The sequence below is a fragment of the Cinclus cinclus genome, chromosome 3 (genome assembly GCF_963662255.1).
Source record: "Cinclus cinclus chromosome 3, bCinCin1.1, whole genome shotgun sequence".
In the NCBI taxonomy this organism is placed as follows: Eukaryota; Metazoa; Chordata; class Aves; order Passeriformes; family Cinclidae; genus Cinclus; species Cinclus cinclus.
In genome coordinates, this window is record NC_085048.1 from 111,949,168 (window position 1) to 111,969,370 (window position 20,203).

Here is a 20,203-nt window from a genome sequence, read left to right on the forward strand (position 1 = left end):
TGCACTTGCATCTGAGTGGAAACCTGCATAGGAATGATTTCCATTTTGCAGAGAAAAACACAGAGGCATTAATTGTCTTGCCCATGGCCTCACTTAGTAACAGAGTATCAGCTTCCCACCTTCACCTCTAAAATCTTTCAGAGTAGAAAATTCAGTCTTGGAAAGTCGCCTGCCCTTCAGACTCTGTTCTGAAGAGCAGCTTCCAGGCAATGTGAATGCAGAAGAATGCTTTTCCACCAAGGTGCAACCTGGAAGAAACCAAATTCAGCACCTTCTGATGAAAAGACCAGAGATCCTTCTCGAGCCACTCCCCTCCAAGGAGCTGGCACTGTAGAGCTGTGCTGAAGCCCTGAGGCAGTGCTTCTGTTGTAGCCCCAGGAGCAAGCAGCATTCCCCAGTGAATCCCGGCTGAGGGGCTCTGGCTGCAGCGCTGTGTGCGCTGCCCCGAGTGCGGCAGCACGGACCTTCGGGGGCAGCACTCAGCCCCAGGGCACCACCCAAGCTTATCTGCACTTTCTTTTGGGAACTTGCCCAGCCTGCCTCTGAAACAGGAAAACGAAAGCATAGCAATACTGGCTTCTCCTTGTTTCTTAGGGGAAGCATCACTGCAGTTTGATTTGAAATTCGAAGAAGGTAGATTTAGATTAGATATTAGGTAGAATTTATTTTATAATGAAGGCAATGAAATGCTGCAAGGGTTTTTCCAGAGAAGCTGTTGTTGATTTATCTATGAAGGTGTTCAAGGCCAGTTTACATGGGGCTCTGAGGAACCCGATCCAGATGAAGATGTTCCTTTTCCCAGGGGTTGGACTAGATGGTGGTTAAAGGGGCCTTCCCACCAAAATTGTTGTAGGTTTTCCTGGGTGATTGTATGATCCTTGTCCCATACTAGCGTGCCAGTGTTCTACTTGAAGTTCTTTGGGATAACACAGAGATGTTACCCAGCTCCAGCAAGTTTTCTGGCCCTTTCCATAGTGACCCTGTCCAGCACCCTCCACTTACAAGCTCCTCTTTGGTCCCTGCAGGCCTCAGCCAAGCAGCTGTCAATGGCACAGTTTCCAGTGTGCAGAGAAAACACCCTGGTAATGCCTTGAAGAAGAAGGTCTTGAGGAAGCAGGACAAGATGCCCTTACTGCCCACTATGCCCATCATCCAAGAGGAAGGCAGTGTCCCATGCAACTCCTCAGGTAAGTCTGCTCTGTGGCAGCTTTTTGCCATATAGTTATTTCCTTGCAGAAGGAGCACAAACTGCCTCCTGCAGACTGTTTGCTGCCTTCAGGAAATACACAGCAGATAGTCCCTAGTGGCTCTTGTCTTTCCTTTGGGGGTAGCCTGCCTGTGCTATCATCCCAGCTAGAGTGACATAAGAAGAAGGGAGCAAGGAATAATAATTGGAATGCTCTTTTCTACTGATGCTATTTCCACGTTGAGAACTGACCAGAATTGAGCCTGGGTTGTTCCGGCTTGGCTTGGTGCTGTGGCAGGGCAGCTGCAGGAATTTCCTCAGGGAGTTGCAGAGTGCCTCAGTCCTCAGGGCTGGGGGAAATGAGGGCACTGGGACAAGAGAGGCCCCTGGGGGGTTCCCTCCCGGTGTAGCCATTCCCACTGGTCGTCCCTGTCTGGCAGGGAGTGGGAGCTCTGCAGCCTCAGGAACCTGCCGCTGGCTGTGCTACCTGTGGCACTTGGGAGCTGGCACTGTGTGGGCAATTGTCAGGTTTAGCCTGGAGCTGTGCCCATCTGGGGGGGGCTGGGAGAAAGCAAGGAGCCCAAGGAGGCAGACAGCAGGGAGGTGTGTGAGGCAGTGCCAGTTTACAGCACATGGAAGCCTGGCTGGGAGCTGGGGCTGCAGGCCGCTCCATGGCGGGGTGCCTTGCCCGGGGCTGCAGCGCTCAGGGCTGACCCTCTCCTCACAGTGACCTCGCAGACGGCCACTGGTGCCGAGCGCCGACAGGAGCTGCTCCGTGAGCGTGGGCACAAGGACACAGCCTCTGCTGACCCGCAGCAGTCCTTGCTCCAGGCACTCTCCTGGCTGGGCAGCGATGACTGGTAAGAAAGGCCCCGGTCACTCTGTCTCCCTCTTAGCGTTAAGGAAGCTTACAAGTGGATCTTGCCAGTGCCTCTGAGCCCCGACAGCCCAGAGGGCAAAGGACTCTGCTGAAACCACTCCAGAGCAGTGAGAGGATCAAGATTTGAGAGCAGCCTTTGCTTGGCCTCGGTCTGCAGCTGTGCTCCAGCTGCTGCCGCTCTGTGCTGCTCCCTCGCTTTGCCTGCTGCTCCATGGAGCTGCAAAGGAAGTCTTGAGGGAAGAGAGGAAGCTGTGGGATGAGATGATTTGCTGGCTGAAGGCAGCAGCAGGATGGCAGCAGTTTAGAGTGTAGAGATTTGGGTGCCTTGGGGCACTGGCCCAGTGGGACTGAGTAAGATTTCTCTCTGCTCCCAGTGCTGACAGCAATGGCAGGTGACAGGGTCTCCCTGTGACCTCCTGCATGTGAGTCCCAGAAGCAGCTCCAGGGAGTCACTCTTTCTGAGAAATGGACTGATTTGTGCTTTCAAATCCCCAGCCTGTCTTTACTCCTGAAAGGCTCATGGCAGAAGGGAAGGAGAAAGCAATGAAACCCTCTAGGAATCTTGGACTTTTTGAATTCAACTTTTTTCTTCTCACTGCTTCATATGGGCTGGAGGTGTTTTGCCAATACTCAACATGTGTCCCACAATTAGACACAGAGAGAAGGAGGCCCAGAGGTGATAACCCTATGAATGTTAGGTGATGCTAGTTAAATTTTTGGTGATATTGGTTGTGATGTCGGGGTTAGCATAAACTCACTGTTGGATGCTTCATTCACACATGGGTACGGACTCCATTCACACTGGGATAAGTATGAAAAATCTGCCACAATGCATCTCTTTGTGCAGTCACATTTGCTTTGCAATTCTCTTCTGCTTCCTCTTCCCCCTTTTTGTTTGGTGCCCTCTGAGGTACAAGAGAGCTTCTGCAGGTGTGGGGAGTCCTGGTGACTCTCAGGGGTGCCCATGGGATCGGTCACCAGCCCTGTGCTGCAGCCCTGATGCCTCACACACCTTTCTGTAGCTCAGGGCTGCCTAGAGCAAGTGCCTAGAGACAGAGTTGTATACACCTTTTAAATAACATGTTGCTGTAGTGGGCATTGTTTTTGGTAGGGGATTCTGGGAAAAGGCAGAGTTTCAACTGTTCTTTCCCAGGCGTGGAATCTTATGGGACACCCTGCTGCTGCTTTTCTGGGGAATGTGGAGGTGGAGTGGAGTGGGTGAGACACAGGCCTAAATTGTAGAGTGGAAACTCAGCTCCAGAGTGCCAGTGCAGAGTCTCACTGCTGATCTGCCTGCTGGCACTGCCAAAGAAGGAACATGCCCCAGTAATAGCCCAAGGGGATTGTGTCTTAGGGACAGGTATAGGGAGGTGACAAGAAACAGGAGCATGACCCAGTCTCACAGCTTCTAGGAAACTGTGTCATAGGGACTCCATGGGCCAGACATTTCAGAAATGCTGTCTTGTAAAAGAGCCACAAATGAAGACACTGAAACCCCTCTATTTGTCTCTTGGATTTGTGTATTCTTTTGACAGCCACAGCATCCTGCGGGAAGGAGCTCCACAATTTCATTAAGTACTCCTTGAAAAGCACCTCCCATTGTTTGACTGAGCTGCCAGCCTGGTAATTTCAGAGGGTGCTGCCTAGTTCTTGGGTGGAGAGAAAAATCCATCTTTTTGGTACTTGCCTTTCAGGGAGATGAAGGAGAAGGGACTGGTCAGCATCAAACTCCTGGCTGGGTCCCATTCAGAAGTCCTGCTTTCAAGGCTTCGTGACATTTGCTTGGCAGTTACCAGTGAGGTGAGAACACTCTTGTGAACTGTGCCCTGTACTTCATACACAGTGTGTAGAGTAGCTATGTGCTTGTTCATCTCCATGTGTGCTCAGAGACTGCCTTCATTTCTCTTTTTAGACCTTCTATTTCTAATGTCTGTCAGGTTTCTATGGGATCTGTATGTAGATGTAGTTGTATTCACTGGTAGGTCGGGTATCTGACACTCATCTTTGAGTGAGCTGCCATTATCATGAAATGTGCAAATGCAGAAAAAGATACTCTAATTATGTTATTTTCAGAGTCCTAGTCTCTGCCCGAGCTGTCATTCAACACTGCAAATTAGTCTGTAGGCCTGAGCGTGTGTTTTCTGTTTCCTGGCTGAGTGCTTCAACTGCTGGTGTTGCTTTTTTAAACAGGAGCACGTGACTCTTTTATCTTTATGACTGATGCCTTTATGGTTTGAAAGCAGCCCTTACTTTAATTTGGTTCTTTGTGTTTCAAAGAAAAGAGCCTAAAGGGAAAGCAGTTGACATTAAAGAAGGCTTAAGTAGATACTTTATGAAATTTCTTATTTTTAGGCCTGTTACATGCAAGTCTGAGGCCAGATATTGGTGCCAGTGGAAGTGTCATGCTGTGCATGTGCTCTTCTGCTCTTATTGTGCTTTTATGTTCCTCTGGACACAGTGGGATGTGTTGTCATTTCCTGAGTCGTCTGTCTAAGGCAACTGGTTTTCTTTCCAAGGTCATTCTTATGTTTCCCCTTATGACTTCCCCAGGTGACCAACCTCCGCTCAAAGGTGTCCTACTTAGCCATTGTCACTCTGGGAGAGCTCTTTGTGACCTTGAAGAAGGACATGGACTCTGAGGTGGATGAGGTGGCTCGGGTCCTTCTGCACATGGTGTGGAACTCGCCAGAGTTTGTTGAGAAAGCAGCCAGTCACACCCTGGGGATCATGGTGGAGAATGTGACTCCTGCACCAGCAATGACTGCTCTCCTGGACAGTGGAGTCAAGTAGGTTCTTCTTTCAGTGATATTCTTCACCTTCTAGAGTACTTCTAGGTGGGGGAAGGGATGAGAGAAAGAATGGGAATGGTGGGAGGGAAGGGTCCTGTATCCTGCATCTTCTGTCAACTCAATGACTGGATTCTCCAATCCACCTCATTTCTTTCCTCTTGTCCCGTATTTCTGCCCTCCCTCAGCCTATGAGTTCTCAGAAAGAAAGAGCTGTAGAATATGGGAAGTTGGACGAGGCCATGAGGAGATTAAATCCAGTTCCTGGCCTTGCACAGAGCACCCCAAGAGTCACACCATGTGCCTGAGATTGTTGTCCAAATGCTTCTTGAACTCTGTCAGGCTTGGTGCTGTTGACCACTGCCCTGGGGAGCCTGTTCCAGTGTCCCAGGCACCCTGTGGGTGAAAAAGCTTTTCCTGATATGCAACCTAAACCTCTTCTGACTCATCTTCCCGCTGCTTCCTGGAGTCCTCCCAGTCTGTCAGAGTTGCCTAGATGTGGTGAATGGTGGGGAAGTGCAAGTGCCTGCAAAGGCTAAGGATAGAGCCTTGTGCTTCTGTGGGAAGAGGGACAATTGCAATTGCAGCTATGAGTGCTCTTTGATATTTCACTGCACTAAGCACAGAGGCCCTGGGAAAAAAACATGCATCCTCATGATGCCATTAACTGGAGAAATAAGGAGGGTACTTGCTGGGGTATGGAGCACCTAGGGGAGAATGTGCTGGCTGTGACACAGCCTGCACAGCAGGTGCAGCTCCTGCCAAAAGGAGTCCTGAATGACTGTCCTGGCCATAGAGCTCTACTTTCTAATCAAACTGGTGTTTCATGTTAGCCTTGAGATGATGAATCACTGCACATACACCTTCACAGGCCCACTACTATGGGATAGCTGATGCAAATGCTGCCTTAAGTGTTTGTGCTGAGCCTGATAATTATCAAAAGACACTCTCTAGAACTGGACAATCTGGGTAAATTGATTGCCACACTTTCCCCATCTTTGCAATAGGATAAAACATTCAGATGTACCCCTTGCCCATCCTCACAAAAGAAACAGGCTGCATTGCTGCATATTCTGCAACTTCACGGCCCACAGTGTGTTTTCTCTGCATCTGTATTTTTCCAAAGCTCTGCAGATTTGGGGATAAATGGCTGGAATGAGCCTCAGTCCTGCTGCAGCTCTGTGTAATGGGTGCCCTCTGATGGGTCAGCATGAATGGTCTTTCATTTCTAAAGAATTCATATGTAATCTAATTTTTTATCTTTCTCAGTGGAAATTGTGGCAAAGACACTGAGTATCAGGTAGTGCAGGGAGACTGAATTCCTCCGTCTTCCTTGCAGACAGTCCTTGTGTCCAATGCTAATTTGAGTTTCTCTGAGGACAGAAGCTTCTACAGGTGTCTGAAGCTGCAGGGAGAAGCCAGGCCTCCTTCCCGCAGCAGTGGCAGGGAGCACGCTCTGGCCAAGGCCTGTGCTGCTGTTGCTCCTTCTCCCTGTGCCCCAGTGTTTGCTCTCCTCTTGCCAGGAGCCGCCACGCCCAGGTGCGGAAGTGTGCGGCGCAACTGCTGCTGTCCTTGATGGAGAAAATTGGAGTCACGAAGCTCGCAGGCACACCCAGGGCTGAGAGGCTGGCGCACACGGCAGGGACGCTTGCTCAGGACTGCCACAAGGACACAAGGTAACCATCTTCATTTCACCTCCTCACACAGGAAAACTGTCTTGTGTCTGTCTAGAAAGGTAAAACCACAAAAGAGTGGTAACGAAAGGAAATATTAAGTTACCTCACGGTGTGGATAAGGGCCATAGAGGCATGGAATACCCGGAGTTGTATGGGATCCATTGGGGCCATGGAGTCCAGCTGCCAGCCATGTGCAGGACATGCCAAGAGTCACTCCATGTGCCCAAGAGCATGGTCCAAACACTTCTCGAGCTCTGTCAGCCTTGGTGCTGTGACCACTGCTCTGGATTACCTGGGGAAATGACTGTAGTGGGTAAGCTGAGGTTGTCCAGCAAGAAGGAGCATTGCCAACTTCCTGTGACTTGAAGGATTCTTTCCTGAGATCAAAAGAGCTCAGATTTGGCAGTCAAACAGTTTTGTTTGATCTTAGGTGCACAACACAGAGCCAAAATGTTGCCTCATGTTCATCACTGAAAGACCCAAAGCAGATCTTTCTCGTTAACTTAAAACTTTTCTAGAAGTATTTCAGGGCTAATGTATTCAGTCTGTCTAAACCTCTTCTGCAGCTTTCTAGAATGCTGTTGTCTGTGGCTCAATGACCTCTAAATTTCTTCTGGAGGAAAACTGGTTTCCTAGTGGCAAAATCAACCCAAGCCACCCAAATCCCCTTACTTTGATGATTCAATTAATAGCTGCCAAAAATACAGGAGCAACTAGCTGCTGCTCTGCACACATATGGAATAGTCAATAGGCGGCCTGAGGTGTTTTGTGCTGGATTCTCTGCAAGTTAATGGAAGGGAAATTATTGAGCAATGGCAGCAAGGTACTTCTAATGGGATCTGACAACAAAACAGATGTGTTTCACTTGTTCCCTGGGATCCTTTGATCCCACAGAAGCACACCCACAGTTTCAGAGTGAAATGATATTTTTCTCTCACTTTGCTGAGTAGGTAATGCCATCTCATGCAAGGATTGCAAAGGATGACATTAAGGTATCAGCCTCTTCTGTTAACAGGTTTCCTTTGTTTGTTCGATTTCCTTCCTTCCTTCCTTCCTGGAATCCTTCCTTCCTGGAATCCTTCCTTCCTTCCTGGAATCCTTCCTTCCTTCCTGGAATCCTTCCTTCCTTCCTTCCTGGAATCCTTCCTTCCTTTTTTCCTGGAATCAATCCTTCCTGCCTTCCTGCCTTCCTGCCTTCCTGCGTTCCTGCGTTCCTGCCTTCCTTCCTTCCTTCCTGCCTTCCTTCCTGCCTTCCTGCCTGCCTTCCTGCCTGCCTGCCTGCCTTCCTTCCTGCCTTCCTTCCTGCCTTCCTGCCTTCCTTCCTCCCTCCCTCCCTCCCTCTCTTCCCCTCTTCCCCCCTTCCCCCCTTTGATTCCTCCTTCCCTCCTTCCTTCCTTCCATAGGCATTATGGACAGGAGATGGTGAAGATGTTGATAAATCATCCAAAATGTAAAATGCTTTTGGAGGGATCCATTCCTGCCTGTGACCTGGAAGATATTCTGAGAAGAATAAAGAAGAAAGTAAGTGCTTGGCAGGAGAAATGTCTCCTTTGTGCAAGTATAGCCACAGCTAATAGGACATCAAACATACCTAATCTGTTTTTATCTCATTCCCCTTCTGCTCAATCATTTTGCTCCTGGGAATGAGCTGTTAATCCCCAGCCTGTTCATCTGCAGACCACAAAGGAACTGATATTCTTAGGGGAAAAGTGGGGCTTTGAATATTTTGACTATTGGTCACAAAGAGGAAAGGGGAAGAGGAGAAAGTGGGTTTACATTTAAGCATAACTCCCCACCCTGCTGTCCCTGCTCTGCTCCCAGTAAAGCAATGAAGTGAGAAAAGTGCTTCTGAGGAGAACAGAGTCTTTGCAAAAGACACTGGAAGCAGTAGTGCCAAGAGAATTTCCAAAACTGCAGCAGATGTCCCAGTCAATCCTAATTGCTACAATTACCGTCTGTCTTTTGGGAATACTGCCCTGCTGTCAAGCCCTGTGGAGCTGGAAGAAGCTTGGTGAATCCAGCAGCATCCAGAGGAAAATCATTTGTCTGGGGGGGGACTTTCATTGTTTTTATCTACGTTATAGAAGGGAGCGTGTCCTTTGTGCACAAACAGGGAGAGCGAGTGTTGAACCAAATCACCTTCCAACAAAATTGGCCCACCCCAAAGAGTCCTAATTTTTCTGCTTTTTCCTATAAGATCTCTTGGTGCCTACCAGTTTCCATTATTGCCATTTATGCTTGAGACTCATGAATTGGGGAGTTTAAACTGCTGCTCACTATGGCAGCACCCATAACCTGCCTTGGGCTATTGCAAACAAAGAGTTGGCATCACTGAATCTCTGGTCTGTTTCCTTCTGTCGGTTTGCAAATATTTCCCTAAGCCTTGGTAGCAGTGATCCTGGTTCTAACTTGTGTTTTTAAGCAGACGGTTTCCTATTCTATATTCGAAATGTTGGTGGGGTTTCTCTGTGTCCTTGTAGGGGATGGAAGAGCAGAAGGGTGAACGCCCATCTGTCAAGAGCCCCGTGAAGATGAGGAGCCATGTCTCAAAGAAGCCCCAGGCCACATTTCCTTCTAGTCAACGGTACTGAGCACTTTTGTTAGATGTGACAAAGCACACAACAAGCTTGACATTTCTCTTCCTCAGGAAAATCTTTCTGGAGAGATGGCCTGTGCCACTGATTCTTTCCTTACCCTACAAATTTTCTTTGATAAAAAATGCCTATATCTGCATTAATAATATTTGTAGATTGTCTCCCGTAATGATTGTCTTGAAGTCCATGCTGTTTTCAGAGCCTCATGATTCTCTAGCTTGAAATCACAGCATGAGTAAATCACCTCTGGATGTTTTGCTCACAATTATCTGCAGGTATTATCACCAACAAGCCATCATTTGCTTTTATTTTCCAGGGTGAAGTCGACCTCGGATGGACGCCTCCTACACCATCCAAAAGTCCAGGTCACGTTGCTTCCAGCTGTGGATGAAATGGAGATGCTCCAGAAGCTTTATGATCTCCTGGAAGCCAAGGGGTTTGAGACACGGATGGAAGGAGTGGCACTCCTCCTAGACCTGTGCAAAAACAGCCCAAAGCTCATCACCACAAACATTGTCCAAGTATGTAGGGTATCTTCACTGTTCCTTCCCTTCAGCTCCTCTCCCAAGCCTGTAGCAATGAAGTTAATTCAGTCTGTCTTGGCACTACATCCTGCCTTGTTGGGACAGGCTGGTCCCTCTTACCCAGACAAATTTAATTCAGGTCCAGCATGCAGGACAAGTTCTTTCAGTCCAGCTGTATTTGTCTGGCAGGTGCCTATTGATGTTGTTCATCACATGATGACAGAATTTTCCACTGCTCTAACCTTTGCTGTCTCCTACTCCTAGCTGGGTTCAATGAAAGGAATCCAGCCACTGAAAGCATGGCAATTCTTCTCTTGATGAAAAATGGGTTTGGATGGGGAAGAGAAGTATCAGGCTGGGTTGGTATAACCCAAATGTTTTTACAGAGATACTTCTCCAAACTCCATCCTGTCTTGCACAAACACAACTGTGGCTACTCGTTTCCATCCTTGTCTCTATTGCACTTGGTAAAGATGGTGTGTAACCTTCTCAGGTATTGAATGCTCATTTCTACATCCCCTCTCCAAACAAGGACATTTTAATCCACCTTTCCTGCTGCTTGTTCTCTTCACAGATTTTTGATCATTTTGTCCTGAGAATATCTGACACGCACAAGAGAGTGAAGCAGATGGCGCTGGACGTGCTGGCAGAAATGATAGCCATCCTGGAAGATGCCTTGAACCCCGTGATTGTCCGTTTAGTGGAAGGAATACTAAAGAGCCTGAATTCAAAGGATGCCGGGGTTCATGCTGCAGCTGTGAAAGCGCTGGAAAAATCCGTTTCTCATTTTGGTAAGGCTGACATGGACTCTCCTCAACTGTGTCTCTGCCTCTCTGACACAAGAGAACACTGAGTGCCATGAGAGCTCTTGTTGCCCGTGGAACACTGCAGCTGACATCCACCAGAAGCTGTGGGGGTGCAGTCCTTAGGCACCAGTCCCCCAAGAGGCTTGAATGTGCATCAGCATTTCCCACAAGTGCCAGGAGCCCTTGGCTCTGTGCTGCTTGTCTGGAGAGGAGGTCCTGGACTACAGTTTTGCTACAATTCAGAGGCAAAGGGGATTTTGGAGTTTGCTTGGACCCCATTAGATTTCCCAAATGAATAGCTTTGCTGTTGCCATGAAGGGACACTGGCCCATCAGAGCTTCTGCAGAGCAGCCCCCTGGAAGGCTCCACATTATAGGCATTAGCTGCCTCTGTTCCACCTTTCCCATTTGTCTTCTTTTTTCAAATGGGACACTTATGATTCACCAAGTGCATTTCCTTAAAACAAGCAGATAGAAATCCAGCTGTCAGTGATGTCTTGTTCCACATGTTGTTTTCATGGGGCAGGATGGCTGTGGCAAATACCTACACAGGCAAGGACTGCTCTAAATTCCTTTGTCACAGAGATTTATGTCAGCACTGAAAATGCTGCTCGGGAGAAATATGCCTGACAAATGGAGTGTTGAAGAGGCAGATCTTCAAGGGGAGTTTCCACTTTCTCCACCTCAGCTGCTCTGCGAACTCCTGAACTGCCTGACTCTGTGCCTTTGTGTATCCCAAGTCTGGGCTTCTTCCTGTTTGCTCTGGAGTTCAAAACCTTTTCACTGCTTACATGTGATTGAACTCTTGAGGTCCTTGATCTGAAATGTTTAACACAGCTCCCGGTCCAGCAGACAACTTTGCATTGACAAATGTGAACGGAGAGGTTTTCTTTGGGAATTTAATCCCCCCCTCAAGTAGGCTGGAAGGAAAGAAGTACATCAGCAGAAAATTACTTGATTTTATAAATTGGGGCTGCCCCTGCCCTTCCCCTCCCCACTCTCCTTTCTCCTAGGACCTCAGAAGAGTGAGCAGAAACGTGTGTTTCTCTTGTAGATAAAGTAGCACTGATGAAAGAGTTCAGCCACCAATGGAGTCAGCTGAGTGGCCAAGCTCTGCTGGATGTGACAGAGCGTATCACAGGTATGGCCTCTGCTAAGCCAAGAGGTCTCCCCAGGGAGCATTTCCAGGGCATTCCTGGCAATAGACAGTAGAGTAGCTGCTCCAAATCAGGAGGTGCTGAGCTTGTCCCTCCTGCCCAATGCCCATGGCAGCTGTGTTTGGCAGGTTTTCCCTGGCTGCTGCAGAGGTGTGCAGTACCTGGCACGGGGGTGGCGCTCGGCCTTGGGGCCGAGCTCTCACTGGGGCATCTCAGAGCCCACCTCCAGGAAAGGGAGGGGTTAAAAATACCCGAGCTGGCTCTTCTCTTGGGAGCTCAGGGTCATCTCTGGTCCTTTAGGGAAAATGTAGCAAGTGCTGTTTCAGGCAATCCATTTGTTTTGTCCTCACAGAATTCTCATCTTGCTCTTGAAAAGTTTTCAGACTGAACCCTGCAGTGCCTGGGGGTCACAGCTTAGGTCAAAACTCAGCACCCAGATTAGGGGCACGGATTTGGTGCAAGGCAGCCTTTGGGGCCAGAGGGGCAGAAGCAGAGTGCTGAGGCTCCCTGACTGTGCTGTCAAAGTGGCATTGGACTGAGCATTTCAGGGTGTGCAAACAGTGTCTTCCTGTGTCAGTGCTGTCCAAAATGCTACAAATGCAGCTGATAATTGATTCCTCAGAGGAACTTGCTATGTCAGCAACAGCCCAGGAATGGAAAAGTGATAATCTCTCTATATAGTGGACAAGATGATTTACAGCCTTGCTTTAACGGGGTCTAAATGCACTGCTAAGTGTGCCAGCATCTTTAAATGCAAGGTTTCATAGATGTTGTGTCTTCTTCAGCAATCTCAAATGCTCAGTGTTCGGTGACTGAGAATGTCAAAAGCCCTTGAAAGGGCATTGGGATAAAGTAGATGTCTAGGAAGAGGGAATTTAGTTTTGGGGATAATTTGATCTCTTCTTCAAATAAAGGAAATAAACATAAATTAGGACTCTTTTAGGAAGAGCAGATGTTCTCTCTGAGATTTAGTGGGAACAAACAATGTTTTCTCAAGTTCCATTGTGACCAATGTCTTGAATTGGATTTTAACTGAAATTAACACCCATTTTGAAATGGATGCCATAACCCTTTTCCTGCTTGGCAGAATTGGTTTTGGGCACTTTCAGGAACTGTTTAAATGTTGATGATTGCTGGTGGATTACGAGCATAGAGAAAATGAAGTCTCTTCCACCACAGAATAAGAAGTGGTTACTGCATAACATTTTGCCTGATCAGAAAATATGAATGGTGTCCAGAGCATTTCAGGTTTTGATGTCTCAGCCACATCTGCCATGCAAGGAGCCTGTTGGTTGTCAATTTTTTGCCTGTGTTTGACAAAGTTCAGTTCAGAAATTGAGCAGGGAGTAGGCTTCAGAGAGAAAGGGAGAAGACACTCGTGTTGTGGTTAAATTTCATTCATCTGTGTTGCATTTTTCTCTCTACATTCTACTATTGCAGTGCACATTGCAAGAAAAATGCCATTAACATTGGGAGGGGGAATGACATTAAAATGTGGAGATGCACAAATGCCACAGCAATGAGGTCTGGGTAATTACCTAAGACACCCTGAGGTTTGAAGCAGCTGTTTGTTGGAAGGCACAAAAGCATTGTGCCAAAGACAGCAGCTAGTCACTGATGTTTCTAATCCAGCTGTCAAGCAGCACCCATGTCTGGTGGGCTGGAGTTTGGAAGTGTGGTCTAATAGTGCCCTTTGCTGTGTGCCACTGAGCAAAGGGAAGAGCCAGATTGGATTCTGGCACTTTGACATCAAGGGTCACAAAGATGGAATTGTCCTTTTTCTTAGAAACCTTTCAATTGAATCTCCATGGTGCATTTCCAAATCTTCAGTGTGGGTTTAGACAACTTCCTAAAGGAAATAAAAGGGAAGTTGACATTTTAGTCATTCTTGATGTTGAAACAGGTTGTGAAATGATCCAGTAAAGGTACAAGTTCTGCCCACAGGTGCAAGTATTTGTTTGGAGACAGTACTCCTGAGGTGTTGGTGGTTCTATTTTGGGGAGGATCAGCTGCTTTGGCCATTTCTGGATCGTTGGGCTCTGTGTGCTATTTCGCTGCTCTTAGGCAGAGAGGCTTCCAAGAAGCAAATCTCGAGGTGGATCCTTGTTTGCATTAAGGTTGTTGTTTCAGAAGCTTGTGTCTCTGTCCCGGCAGTGCTTGTGGAAGGGATTTATGCCAGGAGCCCTGAAGTGGTCCAGCGCTACGCCCTGCCCGTGCTCTGGTCCTTCCTGGAGAACAAGGCGCTGCCTGTCCGCAGCGCCAATGTGCGCACGGTGGTCACCAGGCTCGCCTCTGCCCTCTACGAGGTGATGGGCACCAAGCTGAAGAAGCGTGCTGCCAGCCAGCCCCCACATGTCCAGGAAAACCTCTCCAACATCCTGGGCTGGTGAAGGCTTGATGTTCTCCAGCAAGTTGACCAAATGCTGAGATGGACACCTGCGGTTCTGACCTTTTAGCTGGGCCAAAATTGACAAAATACTCAGGAAGGGTGTGCATCTGCCACTGCTCTCTCCACTGCCCTTCCTAGTCATGGCATGCTCAGGGGCCTGAAGACAGTCTGGATTGAGGACAAAGTGAAGGACTAGCATGGCTCAGCCTCCCACCGAGGTAAGGTGGGAGCTGGGCCGCTCTCTGGTGGGAGGAAGGGTCTTGTGCCAGCCTGGAGGGCCTGTGCACATTGCCAGGGAGCAGTTGTGCCCTGTAGGTGCCCCCTGCCATGAGCTGTGCTGCTGCCAGTGCCCCGTGGAGCTGTAGGGCTGCTGAGCTGTGGGGCAGGGAGAGGAGCAGGAGGCTGCATGTGCAGCTGAGCCATTGCTGGGAAGCACAGGGCTCTGGGCTCCCTGCTGTCCCAGGGCAGCCCAGAGGCCAGGGAGTTCCCCTGGGAGCTCTGTGGAAGTGGCTCAGGGTGTGCCCCTGGCCTGCCTCCAGAGGGTGATGGTAGGAGAATGTTTCCCTGTGCAGCTATTTATGAATTTCCAAGAAATGTGTTCTATGAAATATGGAGCTTCAGATGCTTTAGGTTTGCATTGCAGCCTCTGTTACATTTTGTGTCTCCATTTTGCAGACCTGCCTGGCTCCTGTGTTTCCACCAAGTTTTCTCTGGACATTCTTTTGTGCATTTACCCACAAAGTCCTTTCCTGCTGTCCAGAAGAGCTCTTTCCTCCAAGCCCAGGAAGAAGCTGCTGCCTATCCAAAGAGCGTTTGAAGACAAGGATTTATGCATTAGCCTGTATAGTTCCAGATGTACATATGTTCTGATAGTTATCTGTAGGTTTCAATAAATATATTTTGATTCTATCTTAATAATTTTGTTGTTATATTTTTTATTGTGTATATTTTTGGTGGTATGTTTTGTTTTTTTATATTTTATAGTTTTATATTTTTTCCCATTGACATGCTAAGGATGGCCAGGTCCTTGAGACCTTGAGATGGGGAAGGGAGAGCCTCCCTGATTTTGTGAGTTTCTCTGGGAGGGCGGGGCCAGTGTGGGGAAGGGGGCCAAGGCCACGAGATTCGAAGCAGGTAAAGGAGGGTGGGGGGGCAGTTACTGGTACTCACCCCTTTTTGGCTCTGGAAGGAGGAAGGCAGCTGGAAAACCTCACCGCGCCATCCCAGTGCCAGGAGCTGCCTCTTCTGGTGTTGGACCTCACACCCCTGCCAGGATGCTGTCCTGCTTCAGTTTGCTATCTCCAAGCATCCTGTTGGAGCACCGGGACCGACACTGCTCCAAGGATTCGTGAGCAGAGTCTCTCCTCCACCCTTCCCATCTGGGACACAGCTGCCATCACCCCCAGCTCTCCTGCAGCTGTGCAGGGATCCACACACCTGCCCTGTCCACTGGGAACCTGCCAGAGCTCACTGCTAATGGCGATGGTAACTGCACCAGGGGGGGAAAGAGCACACAACCAAAGGAACTGTGACTGGGTTCCTGTTAATTTCATAGTTATTGTTGTTTAGATTGGCCTTGTTATATATTTAGTAGAGAACTGTTCTTCCTGTCCCCCTATCTTTCCCTGAGAACCTCTTGATTTCAAAATTATACTGACTCAGTGGGAAGGATTTTACTTTCTCCATTTCAAGGGAAGGTCCTGCTTTTTCCCTAGCACACACCTGTCCATTCAAACTAGGATACGGAGCATGAGGTGCAGGGCTGATGTGTGAAAGCAGGAGGATCTCCTCCAAAGTAACTTGTTTAATTGTCCATTTTATTACTTCTCTATTTACTCCACACTACTAAGGCAAGGCAAGCTTTGCTTGCAGGCAAAACAGGCATGGGATACACTAGGGTCCCTTGCAGGATCAGCAGGGCTGGCAGTGACAAAGCAGGCAATCTGCTCCATGGTGAGCCACTACACAGCCGCATCCCAATGTGGGTTTAAGTAGCATGGTATTATGGAGAACTCCTTTTCTGCATCAGATACCAAAAGAACGTTCACAGCTTCTGGTGGCTGTCAGCTGGAGCATTCCACAGGCAACACGAGCTCTCCAGGCACTCAGTGTTCTCTAGTGTCAGAGGCAGAGACACAGTTGAGGAGAGTCCATGTCAGGGGTCAGCCTTCCCAAACTGAGCAATGGATGCTTCTGCCACTAACACTGACAGGAAATAAACAAACAAAATTTCTGTGCACACCAGGGCTACCTGTGGATTAAATTATTTCTGTTTCACATCCTGGCCAGAACAACATCGTGGTCAGAATATCATTGTTCCTAGATTCTCTAACACTAAAAATATTGCTGGAGAGTTTTTGTCATTCCCATAGATTTGGTGACATCCAGACACACTTAACAATCCATTTGGGTCCAAGTTCCATATTGCAGACGATGTCTTTGGGCAGCCTGCAAGTGTCTCAGCAGAGAATGAAAAGGGATGACAATACTGACACGATTTCTCTTTGCTACTTGAAATTTAAAAGCTCCGCTCCAGCCCACACTGGCAAAATTGTCAGAAGAGGCAATTCTTCCCCACAAAATGCTTCATCTCACTCAAACAAGAAAGCCACAAGCCAACAGTCTTCTTTACTCCTCCACTGCTTTATTTGGCTATTTCTCTAATAGGAATTAGCTTCATTTATTCTTACTTTGTTTCCTGTGTTCCACGGGGCGCGCGGCGGCTCCTCCGTTGGGTTCGCGGAGGCAACGGCAGAACGGCCGCGCGCTCCGGCGGCTCCGCAGCAGCAGCAGCAGCAGCAGCGCCTGTCTCGATCGGTTTTCCGCTCGAGTTCCCGCTCGCCCTCCGTGCCCTTCTCCCTCTCAGACTCCCTGTGATCCCGTTCGGTCCCCTCCTTGTTGCGCCTCTCCCAGCCCGGCTCATGCCGCGCCCCGCAAGGCGACCGTGGGCGAGCCGGCCCCCTGCCCGCCCCTGTCGGGCACGCCGCGATGCCGCCTCCGCGGGGCTCAGTCCGTACCGCCTGTGGCACCTTTTGAAGAGCCTGTGGACGAGCTCCTCGCTGCGCTGGTGGCGGTGGTGGAGCAGCAGTGTCTCTTGGCTCCGCCTGGCGCGGGCCCTGGCGCTGGCCCGGCCCCGACCGAGGCCCCTCCCGCGGTTCCGCCCACAGCTGGCCCGCAGCCGCCCGGCTCCCGCCCCGCCGCCGGCGCATTCCCCCGAGCGAGCCTCGCCGCCCGGCAGTTCGGCCGCCGGCCCCGAGGCGCCGGAGCCCGGGGCGGCTCGGGAAGCAGCGGCGGCCGGGGCGGGCGGGTGCCCCAGGCAGAATGCCGAGAGCGCGGTGCCGTCCGCACGGGCGGAGAAGCCTCCCCTGGAGCAGCTGTACCGGGAGGGCCCGCTGCTGGGGAGCGGCGGCTTCGGCAGCGTTTACGCCGGGACCCGGCTCGCCGACGGCGTCCCGGTAAGAGACGGGGCCGGCTCGGAGCGGGGAGGGGGGCGGCGAGCGGCGGGCGGCGGGCGGCGAGCTGAGCCCTCCGCTCGCCTTGGCTTGCAGGTGGCCATCAAGCGAGTGTCCCGGGACCGCGTCTTGGAGTGGGCGCGGCTGGTGAGTGAGCGGGGCCAGCGGGAGCAGGCGGCGGGGCGTGGCGGGCGGGGTAAGGCCAGGCCCGGCCGGGTGGGAGCCGGGACGCTGCGATGGGAGCGAGCGTGGAGCGAGCGGGGGCCGCGCAGCGTCCCGGGCCATGGGCAATGGGAGCTGCGGTGGCGCCGGGCAGGGGGTGGCGAAGGCGAGCGCAGCATCGGCGCCGCTGACGGCATGGCGGCTCCCCCGCAGCACGACGGCGCCCTTGTGCCCCTGGAGCTGGTGCTGCTCTGGATGGCGTCGTGGCCCGGCTTCCGCGGCATCGTGCGGCTCCTGGACTGGTTCGAGCTGCCCGACGGCTTCGCGCTGGTCATGGAGCGTCCGGAGCGCTGTCAGGACCTCTGGCACCTGCTGCACGCGGGGGGGTTCCTGCCAGAGCCCGTGGCGCGGGCGCTGTTCCGGCAGGTGCTGGGGGCCGTGCGGCACTGCAAAAGCCGCGGCGTCCTGCACCGCGACATCAAGGCCGAGAACGTGCTCGTTGACCTGGCCACCGGCGAGGCGAAGCTCATCGACTTCAGCTGCGGCACGATCCTGCAGGACACGTTCTACACCCAGATGGCCGGTGAGCCCAAAGCCGGGGCCCAGCCGGGCAGTGGAGCTTCTCCCCTGTGCTTCCACAGGTGGAACACACAGGGAGGGAGGGAGGGAGTGAGGGGGAATGCTGCTTCAGCCGGCTGCAGCCAAGTTGCATTTTGGCAGGAGCTGGGGCTGGCTTTTGAGGAGCTGGCTGGGAGGGAGGGAGCAATCAGCATTGGCCTGATGAGCTGTGCCCGTGTGCCATAGGAACGCGGGAGTACTACCCACCGGAGTGGATCCTCTTTGGCCGCTACCATGGCCAGCCAGCCACCATCTGGTCCCTGGGCATCCTGCTCTATCAGCTGGTGTGCAGGCACCTTCCTTTCAAAAGCAGAGAGGACATCGTCCGGGGACAGCTCTTCTTCCCGCCCCGGGTGTCTCAAGGTGGGGATGGGCCTTCAAGGCCCGGGAGCAAGAACGGCTTTGGGAGAGGGCAGGTGGCACATAAGTGTCCTGCTGTTGCAGCTGGGGAGGAGGTTCATCTCCTGGGCTGAGCTGGAGGAGGCGGCACGTGTGCCTCTGCTGCTCTCTTCCAGAAGAGAGGATGGATGGGAAGCTGTGCGAACAGCTCTGAGCACTCTTAGTGTGCTGTGGGCACTGTGAAATCTGGGAGAGCATGGACAGGAGCTGACCAGCAGTTTCTGGTTTCTCTCTGCAGAGTGCCAGCACCTGATCAGGTGGTGCTTATCCATGGACCCTGCAGACAGGCCATCCTTGGATGACCTTTTAGAACATTCTTGGGTGCAGAAGCCCCACCTGGCCCAGGAGACAGCAGAGATCCATCCCTCTGCACAGTAGGATCCAGGATGCCCGCAAGCAGCAGCTGCTCGTGTCTTGTGGCTCTCAAAGAATTCCCCAGAGCATTTCCCAGTGGCCCTGGCATGGAGCAGAGAGCACAGCCAAGGAGGTGCTTCCTCAGGTCCCCGGCGATTTGTGGAGGGAGCGGCTCAGGGCTCCCCATCCTATTGGAGAAATTGTGGCACAGTGCAGTGAAGTTGCCACAGAGTGGAAAAGGGGAAACATCCCCCTGCAGCTCAATGGCCTCGTGATGTCCCCGCGAGCCAAGGCACATCTGGTGTGTTCTTCTGGAGGTCAGCGCAGAGCTGGAGAACGCCGTCCTCGAGCAGGCCACTGGCAGGGCAGAGCTGATGGGCTTTGGTTGCAGCCCCTTCCTAGAGGACACGCTCTGCACCCCGACGAAATCAAGATGAGTCCCCAGGCGGTGCAGGGGTGGGGGGATGCTCGTGCCTCCAGGCATGGCAGGGCTCAGCCTGGCCACGTGCCGGTGGTTCCCCGTGGGGTGGCAGTGGACAATATTAATCTTTCTGCCAACTGCTCAGCTGCTTTTTGGTGGGGCAGGGGATGGATGTTGTGGAAGGGGAGCCGGCTCCTGGCCTCACTGACAGCTTCTTCCTGCCAGCATGGCACAGGCTGGGGTGGGGGCATCCGGCCTGACATAAGCGTCCATCCGTGTGGATGGGGAGCAGCAGAGGGGGACGGGTTCTTTAGCCATGGCCTAGCTGCTCTGCTTTGCAGGCTCTTGAGGAAGGGGTGGGCATACAGGTGGGAAAGGTAGGGTTTTTCCCCACCACTGGAGAGATTTTAGTATCATAAAGAGTGGTCAGACCTTCCCCAGTCCCGTGAAACGGTGACAACCTTTGGTGCTTTTTCTTGTTTCCAGGTCTTGTTTTGAAATGACTTTCATGCAATTGTTCTTTGTTTTTTCCAGAAAGATTGCAGCTTGTGTCCAGACCAGATGGAGAAGCACCGGCACCGTCCGTGGAGTGCATCCCGTGCCGGTGCTAGCCGGGGAGGGTCCACGGTGTGGATGTCCCCTGCAAAAGGATGAGGACCTTGTGTGGGATCAGCTCCTCTCCTGGCAGCAGGTCTCCAGAGGTGGGTACCCGGTTCCACAAGCTCGGGTGGCAGAAGGGCTTAGGGCAAACGGCAGCAGGCACACGAGAATGTCGCTCTTGCAGCTGCTGAGGAGGTTGT

The 20,203-nt window shown here is 51.3% G+C and overlaps 1 protein-coding gene across 1 annotated transcript in view; it reads left to right on the top strand.

The window, feature by feature from the left end:
• LOC134042045 (serine/threonine-protein kinase pim-1-like) overlaps positions 1-18,931 on the top strand; it is a gene marked incomplete at its 3' end in the record, with an annotated part of 35,528 nt that extends 16,597 nt beyond the window's left edge. The window contains exons 3-7 of the mRNA XM_062489119.1: positions 17,318-17,452; positions 17,546-17,596; positions 17,825-18,194; positions 18,416-18,592; positions 18,867-18,931. Coding sequence (XP_062345103.1) covers positions 17,318-17,452; positions 17,546-17,596; positions 17,825-18,194; positions 18,416-18,592; positions 18,867-18,931 — 798 coding nt within the window. The remainder of the gene's footprint in view (positions 1-17,317; positions 17,453-17,545; positions 17,597-17,824; positions 18,195-18,415; positions 18,593-18,866) is intronic.
• Positions 18,932-20,203: the final 1,272 nt, after the last annotated feature.